This window comes from Boleophthalmus pectinirostris, unplaced genomic scaffold, assembly GCF_026225935.1.
Source record: "Boleophthalmus pectinirostris isolate CB_2022bp ecotype Guang Dong unplaced genomic scaffold, ASM2622593v1 HiC_scaffold_23, whole genome shotgun sequence".
NCBI classification, from domain to species: domain Eukaryota; kingdom Metazoa; phylum Chordata; class Actinopteri; order Gobiiformes; family Gobiidae; genus Boleophthalmus; species Boleophthalmus pectinirostris.
The window spans coordinates 33,002,492-33,020,173 of record NW_026571207.1 but is presented as its reverse complement, the minus strand read 5'-3'; the positions used below and the strand labels follow the sequence as shown (position 1 = coordinate 33,020,173).

Here is a 17,682-nt window from a genome sequence, read left to right as displayed (position 1 = left end):
TGCAGTAGTAGTAGTAGTAGTAGGCTAGTATTAGTACTAGTACCTGTATTGTAGTGCTTGGTGCAGTAGTAGTAGTAGTAGGCTCGTATTAGTACTAGTACCTGTATTGTAGTGCTTGGTGCAGTAGTAGTAGTAGTAGGCTAGTATTAGTACTAGTACCTGTATTGTAGTGCTTGGTGCAGTAGTAGTAGTAGTAGTAGGCTAGTATTAGTACTAGTACCTGTATTGTAGTGCTTGGTGCAGTAGTAGTAGTAGTAGTAGGCTAGTATTAGTACTAGTACCTGTATTGTAGTGCTTGGTGCAGTAGTAGTAGTAGTAGTAGGCTAGTATTAGTACTAGTACCTGTATTGTAGTGCTTGGTGCAGTAGTAGTAGTAGTAATAGGCTAGTATTAGTACTAGTACCTGTATTGTAGTGCTTGGTGCAGTAGTAGTAGTAGTAGGCTAGTATTAGTACTAGTACCTGTATTGTAGTGCTTGGTGCAGTAGTAGTAGTAGTAATAGGCTAGTATTAGTACTAGTACCTGTATTGTAGTGCTTGGTGCAGTAGTAGTAGTAGTAGTATAGGCTAGTATTAGTACTAGTACCTGTATTGTAGTGCTTGGTGCAGTAGTAGTAGTAGTAGTAGTAGGCTAGTATTAGTACTAGTACCTGTATTGTAGTGCTTGGTGCAGTAGTAGTAGTAGTAGTAGGCTAGTATTAGTACTAGTACCTGTATTGTAGTGCTTGGTGCAGTAGTAGTAGTAGTAGTAGGCTAGTATTAGTACTAGTACCTGTATTGTAGTGCTTGGTGCAGTAGCGCAGGTCCTTCTCCTCTTTCAGGATGAACTGGGGCAGAGTGAGTCCGTCTGCCACCTGCACGGCGCCTTTCTCGTCCCACTCAAAGATCAGGTCATTCATCGTGTAGCCGACTGAGAGCACAAGTGAAACACACATGTAAACAGACGTACACGACTCTCATCACACACGATGGACTAAAGAGTTTGAACAGTCTGATGGTGGTGAGCACGCTCCCCACAGAAAGAACATCTCAGTTCTGAAGCACTTTTCTAAACAAGTCATTTTACAAGGACACAACAATAGTATACACTAGACCAGAGCTGGGCATTGTCCAGCTCCTGGACCACATACAGCCCTTTAGTTGACTCTGACCAGCACCTTTAAGATAATTTGGTATTACAAAATAAACATATTTTATAATTTGACCTCATGCATGGACTAAAGCTGCATTGCTTTTATTTTAGAGGTGTTTTTAAATGACATTTTTTGTTAGGCAGCCTCACTTTTTCTTTGCTAACAAAAACTCTTACCAGTCTTACCAGCTCATCAAATTAAGCATTTTGGTCCTCCACAATATTTTCTGTTTCTCATGTGGCCCCATGGAAAAAAGAACTGCCCAACCCTGCACTAGAGGCACTGCTTCCCTAACTTTGAGCATTCTCCCACTGGTGCACTGGGCCGATCACAGGGCGATATTGAGGTTTGACGCTATTCAGATTCACATTTGAGACCACTGCTGCCCCCTGTGGTAGCTGGTATTCACAGCAGGCTCCCATCCAAGTACATATGAGGCTCAGTCCTGCTCAGTTTCAGAGATCAGGCTTTTGCAAGATGCATGGAACCTACAGTATTTGTGTGGAGTTAGCATGTTTGTCTCTGTGTCTGATCCTCCAGCTGGGCGCTAGCACAGCTCACCCAGTGGAGTCAGGAGATGGGTCCTATGGGTGCTGCACACTGGAAAATGGCTGTGCAGTGCAGTTTTACTTGTTCTAACTTGTAACCAGAGTCTGTGTTAGTCCGTACTACATCGTCTGATCCTCTGGCTCTTGCTGTCCTCTGCAGAGGGAGCTGTCTGCAGTATTTGACCTGAAGTTAAGCCTGGTCTTTGCTTCTGTCTGAGGGATTCTTCTCACGTTTGATCAGAGTCACAAAATCAAAGAGTTTAAACCTGCTGCTCTGATCCACCTGCTCCTCTGGACTCACTCTGCACAAAGCTGGATTCACATCACATCCTCCTCCTCATGAGTTTCACTTTCCTGTTACATGCAACATTTTTAGGACTTATTCCTTCTTAAAAGATATAATATTTTGCTTTTTATTGATAATCACCATGGCAACGGTTGTAATTTTTCATCATCGAAGTTTGAGAGAGACTTTTTTAACACCACAAGTCAGATCACCTCTTGTAGTTCCAGTGAGTTCTTGTAGTTCTTTAGATTCAGAAAGTGTTAAAACAAAGCTCATCTTAAGCTTGAATGATCTTCAGACAGAGCAGTGCCTCTTGTTAGCTTCACCCCTCCACAGATTGTGGATGACATCGCGTGAAAGGTCAATACAAATATATTCAAAATATACATACAAATGTCTATTTTGATATATTAATGCAGTATGTATTTCAGCAGTATTCCCACATGTTCCAGTCACTTGACCAACCCCACTAAAGGGACAGACGGGAATTTTGGACATAGGACCTCATTTCCTTGTGAACCAGAGTGTTGGAGACGTGTGGAGACACTTTTTTAAATATTCCATCCAGTCCTTGTATTTGCAGAGGTCACTGGTGCTAGACTAGTGCATGTCAATGGTCATAGTTATCCTGCCACTAAAAACAGTCTTACCCACTCCACAAAACATGTGAAGAAAATCTATTATTACACCAGACTGTCAACTAGGGACGGGCATTCGATTAAATTATCTTTATCGATCGTCGGGAGAATTAACAATCGATTTTCGATTCAAATATTCCATTTCCTATTGTGTTCAAATAATGTGTTATTCTCCATGGCAAGTCTTTTTTTCTAGATTCTACTGATTGTGAGTAGTATTTGAAACATAAGTTTGATAAGATTGAAGCCTTAACAATATAAATCTTTCGTAACAAAATATGTATTCATGTGTCCATGTATATTCAAATTTGAAAGAAATTCCCACTGACTGTACCCAAGACTGAATAGAAACCCAAAACTTGGCAACATAAGGACAAAAATAAAACAGGTGAAACAGGTCTTCCTCTTCATCCTCACACAACCTGCAGCAGGGGTTGTTTCCTAACCTGCCTTTTAAATAATTATACCTTTTTTTGTTGAAGTAATTTATATATAAAAAAAGTTTCAGTTAAAACATTCTTGAGTAAGAGCAAATCTTCCCCAAACAAGCAGGTTCTGTGAGGAAAAAGTGAAGCACCAGTTGTGTTTAGTAGGGATGGGCATTTGATTAAATTTTCTTAATCGATCGTCGGGAGAATTAACGATCGATTATCGATTAATCATTAAGGTTTTTAATATTAAAATTTATCATCATTATTATTACTATCTGCACTACTAATCTGCATAAATAAATTGAAACTTACGACATATAAACCGTAACCACTCTAGAGCCACATCAGCCCGTTTGACATTATAATGTGTTTAATGCAGACTTGCACAAGTCTCACAGAAACAAAACTTAAAACCACATGACTAATTTGCATAAATTAAGTGAAGAAAAAAAACAGCTCTTGTGCGCTGATGCGACACGACTCAGTGGAATACAGGTTAGTGTGACCATATTTGCGTTTGTCAAAAACCAGGACACCGTACGGGGGGTGGGAGGTGGGGACTCGTCATCGACATCGAGCTACTCTCACCTGGCAAAGCTTTTTTCCACTGGACACCAAAATATACGTGCTGCTTTGTACACTGTGCACATGGCCTCACACTTATCCCGACCAGAACAGAAAGTGTGGAGTTTCTTGTACAAATCATCGTTAAATACACATTTGTGCTTCGGCACGTTGCAGACTGACCCACTGTTTGTGTCTCGCTCCTTCTGAGTGCAGAGAGACACATGTACAGACCCCTGTTTAGTCACGCTACGCACAGCAACCTACATTCGGTTTGTCGATTAAAATGAACGTAATCGATTAAATTAGAAAATAGAATAATTTTAGAAGTAAAACCAACCTTACATTTGAAGGATTCATGTCTGAGCAGCAGCAGTTAGTTCTACTCTCTGATAGAAAGCTCGGCAGCGGCGGAAGTGAAGCAGAAATGATTTGCGTCCAGACACATTCTTTCTGTGTCCACAAGACTGCCCTATCCACACAGCTTTGACCATATTTGTTTACGTTTTACAGAAATGAAATTTAAAACCACATGGCTTATTTGCATAAACCAGCTTGCTCCTTGTGCACTGATGCGGTTCAACTTCTGTTGGACTAAAGGACACGACTCAGTGTTCTTTCTGTGACAGAGGGGTGTTCTGCTAACCTTATCTGAAGTTGCAGCAGCCGATTTCGAGCTGAGGAAGATGGAAAGTGTGAAAACAGTCTTTTCGTGGACCGTGTACTAGCAAGTAGTTTTAGCTTTGTCTATAGTTTGTTTAAACTGTTTTCCACAATAGAGTCACATGACCGATGTCACAAACCCAGCTAATCAGGAAGGTGCAAGTCACAGTGACGTGGTCCAATAAGGACGCATCTAGAGCTCCTACGTCTGCATATCAACATTTTCAGACGTCAGATCAGATTGTTCCGTCTCTGGAACCATTTTCTATTGGATTAGTGAGGACAAACACTGCATCCACAACGAAAACAACTCATACACTTACTAGTGTGGATGGGGCCTTAGTTTTATTTCAAACATTATTCTATCAACACAGACATTCACATGGACAGTCTGGTGTAATAATAGATTTTCTTCGGGTGTTTTGTGGAGTGGGTAAGACTGTTTTTAGTATCAGGAGAACTATGACCATTGACATGCACTAGTCTAACACCAGTGACCTCTACAAATTCTAGGACTGGATGGAATATTTTAAAAAGTGTCTCCACACATCTCCAACACTCTGGCTCACTAGGAAATGAGGTCCTATGTCCAAAATTCTGGACTGTCCCTTTAAGGCTTCAGTATGACTCAAAACACTATGGTCCTAACAGCAGCACTCACACCTCTGCACTTGTGTAGTAGTAATAGTGATAGTATAGCAGTAGTACAGTAGTTTTATAGTATGTGAGACTCACAGCTCTCCAGTTGCATGATGCACGTCTGTACGTCCATGGGGAAGTTCTTGAGGTCCATGGGACAGGCCAACACCAGGGTGATTCTGAAGGACACCAGAGAAGACAAAACAAACAAATATAAGACATAAATCGTGGTTAACTGCTCTTGTGGCTGCCTGGCTGACAGACCGAACAACTCAGTTTTTAACATCTTATCGTATGATTTTAACCAACTAAGATGTGCAGCGTGTGCAGTTCAAGGGACACAAGTAAGCGACTGTTTTTGTGAAATGAGCGGTTTGTTTTCCTTGTATCCATGAAAACTGTGCAGAGGCTACCTAAGGGCCTGTTTACGCGAGAACTCTTGCGAGTAAAAACGACAAAATATTTTATAGGAAGTGCCTATCGTTTACAAGGTTTTGGGGCTTAAAAACACAAAAATCAGAAACCACCCAAGTTGAATACACTCCGCCATAGCATTTCCGTCACTGCCCAAGACGCAAAACTCTGGTCAGATCTGCTCACATCACGTACATGTTTACGTCACATACATCACCACCGAGCCACCTGACATCATACACAAGAGAATTCCACACACATTTGAGTCACTGTATGCACGCAGATTTCCTCCTGAAAACTCTCATCTAAACGCAGAATAAAAAGTGAAGACACGACGCCACATTTGTGTCTTCTATTCAGCCCGTCATCATATAAATGTAGCTTCAGGAGCTAAGGATTTTACAAGCTTTTCACACCATATGTAGTGGCAAATGTGGCAGAAGACCTTCAGAGTAGAGCCCTGCACTCCCGCGGGACACATTTTGAAAGCTCACTGTAGGAGCGGGACTACACAACGCAGGAGCGGGCGTGTGGGATGATAAACTGCAGTCCCGTAAACTAAATATGAGTGTAAAGTAAAATATACAAATGATACATGTTTGTCTATGATGCATAATTTGTGCTGGATATTTTATTTGGCATTAATAAAAACATTTTAAGCAGCAGACCGTCCCCCCTCCCATACGCCTCGCGGAGAGCTCCCCGCCCCGTATGTCGCGCGGGCTGCGCCATTAAAGGTTGTATGGAGGATTTTTTTTTTCAGTAAAAAAAAATACCATTACAGAGATGCAGCAGCTTTATAATTATAATGACCAAAAAAAAAAAAAAAAAAAAAAAAATGAAAATCTATCAACTGTGGACGTAGTGAGGCCAGATAAACATCAGCCAATAGACAACGAGGCTCCCTCATTTTCTATTGGCTGTTAGGTTGTCAGTCAAACTCCCTACATTTCTAGTGTACTTGACTTGCGACGCGCTGGAATTATGTGGTTTATGCAGTGGTTCTTAGAGGCTTTTTCAAACTGTAGCTTCCTCGCAATTCACACAAATTTTGTTGCAATTGCGGACGAGAATCCAGTTCGCCGCAAAAGAAAATCCGTTTTTGAGGTCGCTGAAAGAAGAAGAGAAGGGGAAAAGGAGCGAAGACAAACTGAGGTGACGAAGGGTCTAAAGACTGAAGACACGTCTGTCACTAAATTATTTCTCGACAGGTCACTTCAACAGTAATTCTGAACACGCACTGGATGTAAACAAGCATGATTTCTCGAGTAAGGAGGCGTTTCTACTGAGGGAGCTGTGGAAGAGGGAGGTGGTGTCACGCATGCACAAGGACTGTCACTGTACAGTATTTCTCTTCCCTTAAAAAATCCTCTATACAACCTTTAAACCAGAACTAAACCAGGACTAAACCAGGACTAAAACCAGGACTAAAACAAGGACTAAAACAGGATTTAGCCAGGACTGAACCATGCCGCCGGACCACCCACCACGCCTCCTCCTATACGCAGCCCAATTTCTTTCGCTTCTCCGTGAAGAAAGCAAAGGTTCCCATCTTTGCGGGCGAGAGCGGGACAAAATATCGCAGATGCGGGCGGGAGCGGGACTGCAAATTACAATTCTTTGCGGGAGCGGAACTGAAAATTCTGTCCCTCGCAGAGGTCTACTTCAGAGGAAATACTCGGAGACCTTCTTGAGGAAATACTTACACAACGATTTCATCACCAGCCAAAAAAAAAAAAAAAAAAAGCAGAGCAGAGTAAGTACGAGGCCTTTCCTGTTGTGTTCACCTGGCGCCTCGTGACTGCAAACTGTTTAAAACTGTTTTGTTTTTCATGGTTTTAAAACAGTAAAAATCAGGTGAGGCGCCTTTATGTGAACATCTAAAGGTGGATATTTGTGATACCAATTCCACCGCAGTCTCACAGTAAACCGTATAAGCCGTATATTCCACTTTTTTACATGGCTATAATCTGACAGTTCAATCTGCAGCCTCTCTCATCCATCATGGCGGCCCCTCCCCTCTCCCCTCTCCCCCTCTGCCCTGTGCGTCTACGGCAACAGATCAGGCACAAAAAGCAGTAAACAGCATTTTACAGGCCCTCTCTACTTTGACTTTAATGTCCCCAGACGCCGCATCCCGTCCTCACATCTCAAACTGATCTCGGTTCATTTTGCTCTTGTCAAGTTTGAAAAAGTGAAATACAAAAAAAGCATTTTAGTTTCAGCCTCTGCAGAAGAAAAGAAGAAGTGTTAAGAGATAAGTACAAGGAGGGAATAACAAGGACTGAACCAGGACTAAACCAGGACTAAAGCAGGACTAAACCAGGACTAAAGCAGGACTAAACCAGGACTAGAGCAGGTCTGAAGAAGGACTGAACCAGGGCTGAACCAGGACTGAACCAGGACTAAACCAGGACTAAACCAGGACTAGAGCAGGTCTGAACAAGGACTGAACCAGGGCTGAACCAGGATTGAATCAGGACTAAAGCAGAACTGAACCAGGACTAAACCAGGACTAGAGCAGGTCTGAACTAGGACTAAACCAGGACTGAACCAGGACTGAACCAAGACTGAACCAGGATTAATCCAGGACTAAACCAGAACTGAACCAGGGCTGAACCAGGGCTATACCGGGACTAAACCAGGACCAAAGCAGGACTAAATCAGGTCTAAAGAGGACAAAATCAGGACTAAAGGAGGTCTGAACCAGAACTAAATCAGGACTAAACCAGGAGTGAACCAGGAATAAACCATGACTAATCCAGGACTAAAGCATGTCTGAACTTGGACTAAACCAGGACTGAACCAGGTCTAAAGCAGAACTAAACCAGGACTGAACCAGGACTAAAGCTGAATCAAACAAAGGACACACCAGGACTAAACCAGGTCTTAAAACCAGGACTGATTGAAGAAACTTTCCAGGACTCAACCAGGACCATACCATGCAGGATTAAAGCAGGGCTAATCCAGGACTAAACCAGGACTAAAACACCACTAAACTAGGACTACATCAGGACTGAACCAGGACTAAACCAGGTCTAAACCAGTACAGATCTCAGTTTGATGAACGACCTATAGGCTGTAAGTCGTTGGCAGCCTTGAACAGAGCTCTCAAAGATGGAGAGACATAAAAAACTGAACAAAATGAGAAAAACGCGTCTGTGGATGAAATAAAAACTCTGAGTGGAGTCGAGGCGTAGAAGGCCGTTCACATCCATCACACTTTTATTTCTACATCAAACCTCTGGCTCCAAACTCCAGAACTCCAGGAACACGAACACACAATTCAAAAGTTTCTGCCTTCAACTTACAATGTGACACCTTTAGACTGTATTTAAAGCTGCACTACACAACATTTTCTGGTGAGCTACGATGCTATCTGCTTAGATCCATGGAGGTTTTAATGCACTACCTGAAATGCTCCACAGTATGGCATTAAAATATCTATCATGTATCATTTCAAAATGAAGCATTTACTCCTCAAAAATATCTTGAAAACATATATTTTTACAGAGAGGGTTGTTGCCGCTCCATAGATCTGACCTGTAACTTATAGTATAGTAGAGTCTGCTGCTTGTCTCCATAGACAAAGAAAAATGTAATGTAATTCAATTCAATTCAAGTTTATTTCTATAGCACATTTAAAACAACTTCAGCTGACCAAAGTGCTTCACATACAAGTCAACAACATAGAAGAAACAGATACAAATACATATATACAGAAAACATGTGAAAACTACAATAAAAACACCAAGATAACCTGACTAGCTTGTACTACATGTCAGGGAGAAGAGGTGAGTTTTCAGTCTAGTCTTAAACTGCGTTACAGACTGAGAGGATCTGACAGGAAGAGGAAGGCTGTTCCACAATCTGAGCACTGCCACAGAAAAAGCCTCTGTCACCTCTCGTCTTGAGCCGAGTTTTGGCCACGACCAACAGGATCTGGTCAGCTGATCTCAGGGCTCTGGGCAGAGTAGAGTGCTGCAGTAACCTCAAATCTCAAATAGACTGGACCCACAGAGTGCAAACATTTGAAAACAATTAATAACATTTTAAATTGCACCTGATATAAGACAGGGAGCCAGAGCAGGTCACACAGAACAGGTGTGATGTGTTCAGGTTTCTTAGTATTTGTCAGCAGACGAGCTGCAGCGTTCTGGACGTGCGCTGCAAGGAGCCCTGGTCTAACCCTACATTCAAAGAATTACAATAGTCCAGACGTGATGTTATGAAAGCATGGATCGCTTTTTCGAACTCTGCCCGAGGGAGGTCGGGCTTTACTTTAACGAGAAGCCTTAACTGAAAGAAGCTGGACTTAATCACAGAGCTAAAGTGCTTGTAATGTAATGTAATACTGTGAAACATTCCAGGTAAAGCAGTAACATCTCCATGGAGACAAGCAGGTGGGGTTATAAATTTACCTAAACTAAGCAGGTAGATGCAGGGAGTGTGCACGACGTAACTTTGCTGGTGGAGGGTCTGCCGCTCTCAGTGGAGATTATAACCAGACCCGACCTAATGCTAACACCCAAACATCCAAACAAATGTCAGGACAGACTTAGAAAAGAACAGAGATTTATTTATTTATTTTTATGTCAGTGGAGGTTCTCCTGCTTGAATAAAGGTTCAATAAAAGCTCAAAAAGAATAATAATACATTTTCAATCCGCCTTCATAAAATGACCAGCCTGAGGCCAGTCCTGTTATCCAGTCCAGTGTGAGACTGCAGCTCACAGACAGGAGGCGCTAGAGAGCAGGGGCTTTACACAGAACCACTGACTGATCTGAACCTTAGTCTGTATCTCTAAATGGACATGGCTTAAGTGCTAGCCGCCGCGTTCCAAATAGGAAGAGCACCAGGAGACTCTTCCAGCTCCTTCTGACCTTGGCTCCATTTGACTTACACTGGGATCCTGCCATCGCTCTGTCTGTAACTGCTGCTGTGAGCCTCGTCATTTTGGTCTGAAAATATTTGTATTAACCCACTCTACGTGATCCTGAATTTTTCATTTTGTTATTTTGTTCCTAAATCAAAATATGAACATTAATAAATGACCAATCAGACACCTTCATTCCTCAAGTTCGCTCCCGCTAGCGTTAACAACAGGTTTGATTGACAGCTAGTGCGTTTCGTTGCTTAGTAAGTCCCCTTTTCACTTTCCAGTGAGAAAGGCGGGCACTTTTACCGATCTCAATCATGATTGGCTTTTGTGGTTGATATGATCCTCGCGGTTGGATTTCTGAACAATTCACACCTGTACAGCAACGCAAGCTTCATTTGAGTGGAACAGTGCGGGTGACGTCACACTCGCTCAGAACACTTCTTTATACAGTCTATGATCTGAACACATGTGATATAAAGCATGTTTTTATTGACTTATTTTATATTTTATCAGATAAGTTCATTGAGAACACCTTCACATTTGCAATGATGACCTGGCCAAGAGGCAGGATAAAAAAGCACAAACCGACACACTCACACATCAACCATAACATGAAACAGTAAACAGAGACATAAGACAGTGAAACATTTGCAGATTAAAAAGATAAAAGTGTTAAAAGCATGTGCAATGATCCTGTAAAATACTCTGAATGGAGTTTTTAAAAGCTGACAGAGGTAAGAACAAACTAAGTTTTAAAGTCTCTTGTGCGTGTGTTTTGCCCCTCACTGTACACTGCAGTGTAGAGTAGGTTTTTCAAACAGCTAAAGGATTCTGGTATACAAGTAGTATGTGTTTTGTCCCTCACCGTATACTGTAGAGCACATTTCCATTCTTGGAGATGCGCAGGAGCTTGTTGTCTGTGGTGACCTCGTGGAAGTTGGCTCCTTTCTCGTTGGCGAAGAACAGATCAGGCTTCCAGATGGAGTCCAACATGGAGGGGTCCAGGTCCAGGGAGTCGTCTGGATACTCGCTGTAGGCCAGACGAGGGTCATTCCACTGCTGACGAAGGAAGATGTTCACCCGGTAATCCTGAAGGAGAGAGGTGGATTTAGGAACAAAACCCCAAAGAAAACTTCTACTGTACCACTGCTGCATTTCAGATGATATCACAACCTCCTTTAGGCCTTTACCACTAGTTTATGATAGAGCCAAGTTTCTCCCCAGTGTTCCAACTAATCAGAGAGACGCCTGATATGTTTATGTCAAAAATAAATATGGCAGCACATGAAAAAAAGTACAGAAATCTGTGTTTCTCACATCAACCCAAAAGACAATAGCTCCACTATAGGGTGTTTGAACGTGAAATCTGATATATTTGTTTTAGATTTCTCATTTGTACAGTTCATCTTGAACATGACTTCAGTCCTAAACTATAAAAAACATTACACGTGATATTTCTTATAGCTGTAGCTTCATTTTCCTCCTTTAATCCCGTTCTTTTCACAGTCTCAGTCTGAGCTCATGTCGACATGTTTCACTGCTCACAGCTCCATCGATTTTGTGTCAGTGAAACAAACTGCAGCTCCTCACCTGGACGCAGGATCTAAACCAGGACTAAACCAGCACTTTAGACCGGTCTGAGGATCTAACCCAGGATTTTAGACTGTCTGGAACCTGCTGGAATCACAGAGACTAAACCAGGACTGAACAATGACTGAACCAGGACTTTCGACTAAACCAGAACTTAACTTGGACTGACAGAGACAAAACCAGGACTATGCCAGGACTAAATGAAGACTAAGACCCACTGACTAAACCAGAACTAAACCACGACTAAACCAGGGCTACAAAAGAACTGCAACAAAGACTTTAGACTAGACCTGAACCTGCTAGACTCACAGGGACTAAACCAGATCTGGAACCTTCTGAAAACATATGGAACAAACTTGGACCAAATCAAACTTAAACCAGGTCTAAATCAGGACTAAATCAGGACTAAACCAGGATTAAACCAGGACTTAAGGCTCTGGGATTGTCTTGAAGTGTCAGAGCACAGGATACGAGCTGATGTGTCGGTGTGAGGAGAGAATTTTCTCCAAATGTGGAAAAGAAAAAATGAAACGAAACCAGTGAAAACGTGTGAAGCAACCAGAATTGAGCAGATGTGAAGCTCACTTGAAGCTCACATACAGGACTACAGGGGATGAACTGAACCTCCCACAGGATCAGAGTGGAGCACAGAGACTGACAGGTGCAATGGAGCGCTGAGCAGTGCTTAGGCCTGCTCATGTCCCTGTCTCTGTGGAAGGGCATCTGACATTATCCTGCTGCTGGGACTGTCTGTGAACCCTTCCTCCTGCTGCACATCAAACAGAGCTGACAAACCAGACGAGATAACTCTATGTTGTTTCTCATACTTTTAGGCTTTTAAAGATATAAAAACACTCAATGCCATACTGTGGAACATTTCAAACAAAGCAAGAACATGAGTAAATGCAAATCTCCCACCAGAAAAGTTACATATTGCATCTTTAAATGCCAAACCCTGTTCACCATTCTCTAACTGTACTTTCCACCACAGTCATCCATGGGTTTCACAATGATGACAAATGATCACAGTTGCCATAGTGATTAGCAATTTAAAAGATAATTTTATATATTTTAAATGGGGAAATAAGTGTTCAAAATTTTGGCTCTAACAGGAAGTTGAAAGCATTAATACTTCTATTTCTCTAATTTAGAAAAATGTCAAGCATCGTTATATTAAAGACTGCCTACTTTTGTCTTTTATTTTATTTTTTTATTAATTCTGGTGAAGTTTATAATTTCATTTATTTATTTAAGGGGGACAGCACATATTAATGAACATTTAAAATGCAAATATGAGATAAGATTACAGCCAGACCCTCGGTAAGTTGATATAAAATCATCTAGGACAGAGAAAAGTACAGAACACCAGCACACTCACCGTACAGACAACGCACTCACCGTACAGACAACGCACTCACCGTACAAGTAGCACCGTACGTCGTCTCACCGTAGAATACACGCACACAACAAGTACAGACAACGCAACCGGCAGCCACTCACCAAACAACGCCTCACCGTACGTTACAACGCACTACACAACGCACTCGTACAACGCACTCACGTACGTACAAGACCACGTACAACGCACTCACCGTACGACACACCTCACGTACGTACAACGCACTCACGTACCGTACGTACAACGCACTCACCGTACGTACAACGCACACCGTACAGACACGCACTCACCGCACCAGTACGTACAACGCACTCACCGTACGACACCAGTCACCTACAGACAACGCACTCACCGTACGTCGTACGACAACGCACTCACGTCGACAACGCACTCACCGTACAGACAACGCACTCACCGTACAGACAACGCACTCACCGTACAGACAACGCACTCACCGTACAGACAACGCACTCACCGTACAGACAACGCACTCACCGTACGTACAACGCACTCACCGTACGTACAACGCACTCACCGTACAGACAACGCACTCACCGTACGACAACGCACTCACCGTACAGACAACGCACTCACCGTACGTACAACGCACTCACCGTACGTACAACGCACTCACCGTACAGACAACGCACTCACCGCACGTACAACGCACTCACCGTACAGACAACGCACTCACCGTACAGACAACGCACTCACCGTACAGACAACGCACTCACCGTACGTACAACGCACTCACCGTACAGACGCACACGCACAAGACAACGCAGACTCACAACGTACAACGCACTCAGTGTACGTACAACGCACTCACCGTACGTACAACGCACTCACGTGTACAGACAACGCACTCAGTGTACACACAACACACTCACCGTACACTGTACAATTAATTTCATACAGTTCATTTGCAGTTCGAAGTCAAGAGTTAAGAATTAAACCAACAACCCATTAATGTAAAAAAATTGTAATTAGTTTAAAAATGGCGACATATTTGAGCATTGAATATTAGTGTTTTAAAGCTTTAGTTCGTGTATCTGAGCTGGCTCTGTATTCCATGTTTGAGCTGCTCTATAAGCAAAAGTACTTTTCCTAAACACCACAGAGCAGTCGCCTCTAGAGCTGCTCTTGTTATGCCATTTGAATTTGTTGAAGTTCCAGGTTGGGCACTGGTAGGAGATATGACATCCGTAGAGGTAATTCCATAAGTGTTACCTAACGACCATAATGTAAACAAATGGTAAATGATCACATTTTATATAGCACTTTTCTCAAAGCTCTTTATAACAAGAAACCATGTATGCAGACATTAGGGGGGCAAGTGTCTTGGCCAACGACACAATGACCATCAGTAGATCTGACCACTCAACCAAAGATTTTTTTTTTTTTTAGGTTGAGAGCAGGATTCTTCTGTTCAGTGGACAAACACTCTAACAACTGAGCTACTGTCATCCCTAAACACGGGCCTAAATAACAATAGTTATTAATTAGACTAATAAAAATAAATCACAAAATCTTTATTTTGTTAAATGAGGGTTTAAACCCTCAGAAAAATCTACTCTTGTGCAAAATTAGTCTCTGCATTTTGGAGTTTTCCATGTTAATGACAAAGGGATTCTGTTTTAGAACTCAGCGCTACTTCCTCTATTTTTCTTAAAAACATTTCCACCAACGGCCACTTTACTCATTTAAAACCATGACAAGTATTGACCACAGAGCAGTAGTAGTGGAAATTAACACAGAGCACAAAATGAGAAAAACATGAAAACCTGTTGTGGACTGTAAATCCTTTCTCTGTAATATTTCTGGCGCTTTATTGGACTTGTGAAAAACTGACAAACTGAAACTCACTAACTGGAAGAAGGGAGCGAGTCTGACACAGATGTGATCCAGAGGAGGGCAGAGGGCAGAGCCGAGCAGACAGCAAACGGAGAAGAGGAGAGGAGGAGAAGAGGAGAGGGAATACAAGGGATCAATAGAGAGGGGTATAGGAAGATATAAAAGACAGGAGTGATAGAGAGCAGGAGGAGGGGCAGTCCTGTTCTTAAGACCTGTAGTAGTCTGGTTTTAGTCTTGTTCTAGATCTGATTTAATCCTGGTTTAGCACTGTCAGAGATCTGCCACCTGACAAGACGTGGAGTCCTGGTTTGCTGTGCACCTTGTCGGATGATTGTGTAAAGATGTACTATGTAACTTTTTTTTAAGCTAGTCTCCAGTATTTTTCCTTATACTTTGCATTAACCTTCCAAATACTCTAATTATTACATTTCAACTAGTACTAACCCACTGACCACATCTGTATAAGGTCAAAGACTTCATCATGTAAACCTAAAATGGGACTAAAACATCAAACTTCAACCCAAAAACTGATTTGAGTTTTATCACGCATGAATAAAACATTTTAATCCAAAAACTGTTCAGGCAGATCTATATTCTCCCAGAGGCGATAAGACAAGCAGAACATTCGCCTACGCATAGGTTGTAAATAGTCTCTGTTTCCTGATTGGCTGTGGTCTGGTTTTGAATTGCCTCTGTCTCCTGATTAGCTGTGGTTTTAGTTTAAATGATTTCTGTTTCCTGATTGGCTGTGGTCTGGGTTTAAATGATTTCTGTTTCCTGACTGGCTGTGGTCTGGTTGTAAATGATCTCTGTTTCCTGATTGGCTGTGGTCTGGATTTGAATTGCCTCTGTCTCCTGATTGGCTGTGGTCTTAGATTAAATGATCTATGTTTCCTAATTTGCTGTGGTTTTAGTTTAAATGATTTCTGTTTCCTGATTGGCTGCAGTCCTAGTTTAAAATGTCTCTGTGTCCTAATTGGCTGTGGTCTGGGTTTAAATAGTCTCTGTTTTGTGATTGGCTACAGTCCTAGTTTAAATTGTCTCTGTTTCCTGATTGGCTGTGATCTGAGTTTCCATAATCTCTGTTTCCTGATTGGCTGTGGTCTGGGTTTAAATGGTCTCTGTTTTCTGATTGGCTGTGGTCTGGTTTTGAATTGCCTCTGTGTCCTGATTGGCTGTGATCTGAGTTTACATAATCTCCGCTTTCTGATTGGCTGTGGTCTGGGTTTAAATTGTCTCGGTTTCCTGATTGGCTGTGGTCTGGGTTTAAATAGTCTCTGTTTTCTAATTGGCTGTGGTCTGGGTTTAAATAGTCTCTGTTTTCTGATTGGCTGTGGTCTGGGTTTAAATAGTCTCTGTTTTCTGATTGGCTGTGGTCTGGGTTTAAATTGAAATGCTTTTTGCTCTAATGGAAAATCCTCAGATCTGATCCAGTTTGATTCAGAAGTCGATCGATGTGTTTAACATTCACAGCACGTACACACGCCTCAATACTGCACAAGAGAAGGATGAGAGGAAGAAAAGAGAGAGGGAAGAGAGAGAGAGAGAGAGAGAGAGACAGAAAGAAAAGAGAGGAGGATGGGAACAGAAAGAGGTGAGAGCGAGAGAAAAGGAAAAGCAGTATCTAAGCGGAGAAATAGAGAGAAAGAGAGACTGAGAGAAAGAGGAGGGAGAAAGAGAGGTGGAGAGAGGAGGAAGCGAAAGAAAGAAAAGAGAAATGAAAAGAAAAAAGGAGAGATGGTAGCCAATGAGAAAGAGAGAGAAAGAAGGAGAGGCAGGTGAGAGGGGGAAACAAGTAAATGAATAATAAAAGAAAGAAGGACACATAGAAAGCAGAAAGAGAGAGATGAAGGAAGAAAGGAGAAAGAGAGTGGCAGAGAGAAAGGGTTATGAAGGGGTTAAGAGAGAGAGAGACTGGGACAAATGCAAGAGACAAAGACAAAGAAAGTACAGGGGGAGAGAGAGAGAGAGAGAGAGAGAGAGAGATGTGTCGTTTATCGGAGTGGTGGATGATCCCTCGCTCCACAGGCTGCAGGTGTCATTAAGCACAATGCATTATGGGAAAGAAAAGAGCACCTCCAGTTTCTCATCCACGTTTACTAAACAGTACAGAGACTACTACTACTACTACTACTAGTAGTACTACTACTTCTACTGCTACTACTACTACTACAACTAGTGCAACCACTACTACTACAACTACTACTACTGCTGCTACTACTGCTGCTACTACTACAACTACAACTACTATTACTACTACTACTGCTACTGCTACTGCTGCTACTACTACTACTACTACTAGTGCAACCACTACTACAACTACTACAACTACTACTACTACTGCTACTACTACTACTACAACTACTATTATTTACTACTACTGCTACTGCTACTGCTGCTACTACTGCTACTACTACTACTACTAGTGCAACCACTACTACTACAACTACTACTACTGCTGCTACTACTGCTGCTACTACTACAACTACTATTACTACTACTACTGCTACTGCTACTGCTACTGCTACTGCTACTGCTACTACTGCTACTACTGCTACTACTACTACTACTACTACTAGTGCAACCACTACTACAACTACTACAACTACTACTACTACTACTACTACTACTACTACTACTAC

The 17,682-nt window shown here is 42.1% G+C and overlaps 1 protein-coding gene across 1 annotated transcript in view; it reads right to left on the bottom strand.

The window, feature by feature from the left end:
• Positions 1-17,682, bottom strand: part of glra1 (glycine receptor, alpha 1) — a 279,246-nt gene that overhangs the window by 83,264 nt on the left and 178,300 nt on the right. Inside the window, 3 exon segments of the mRNA XM_020920567.2 lie at positions 772-909; positions 4,998-5,080; positions 11,063-11,286. Of these exon segments, the coding sequence (XP_020776226.2) occupies positions 772-909; positions 4,998-5,080; positions 11,063-11,286 (445 nt within the window).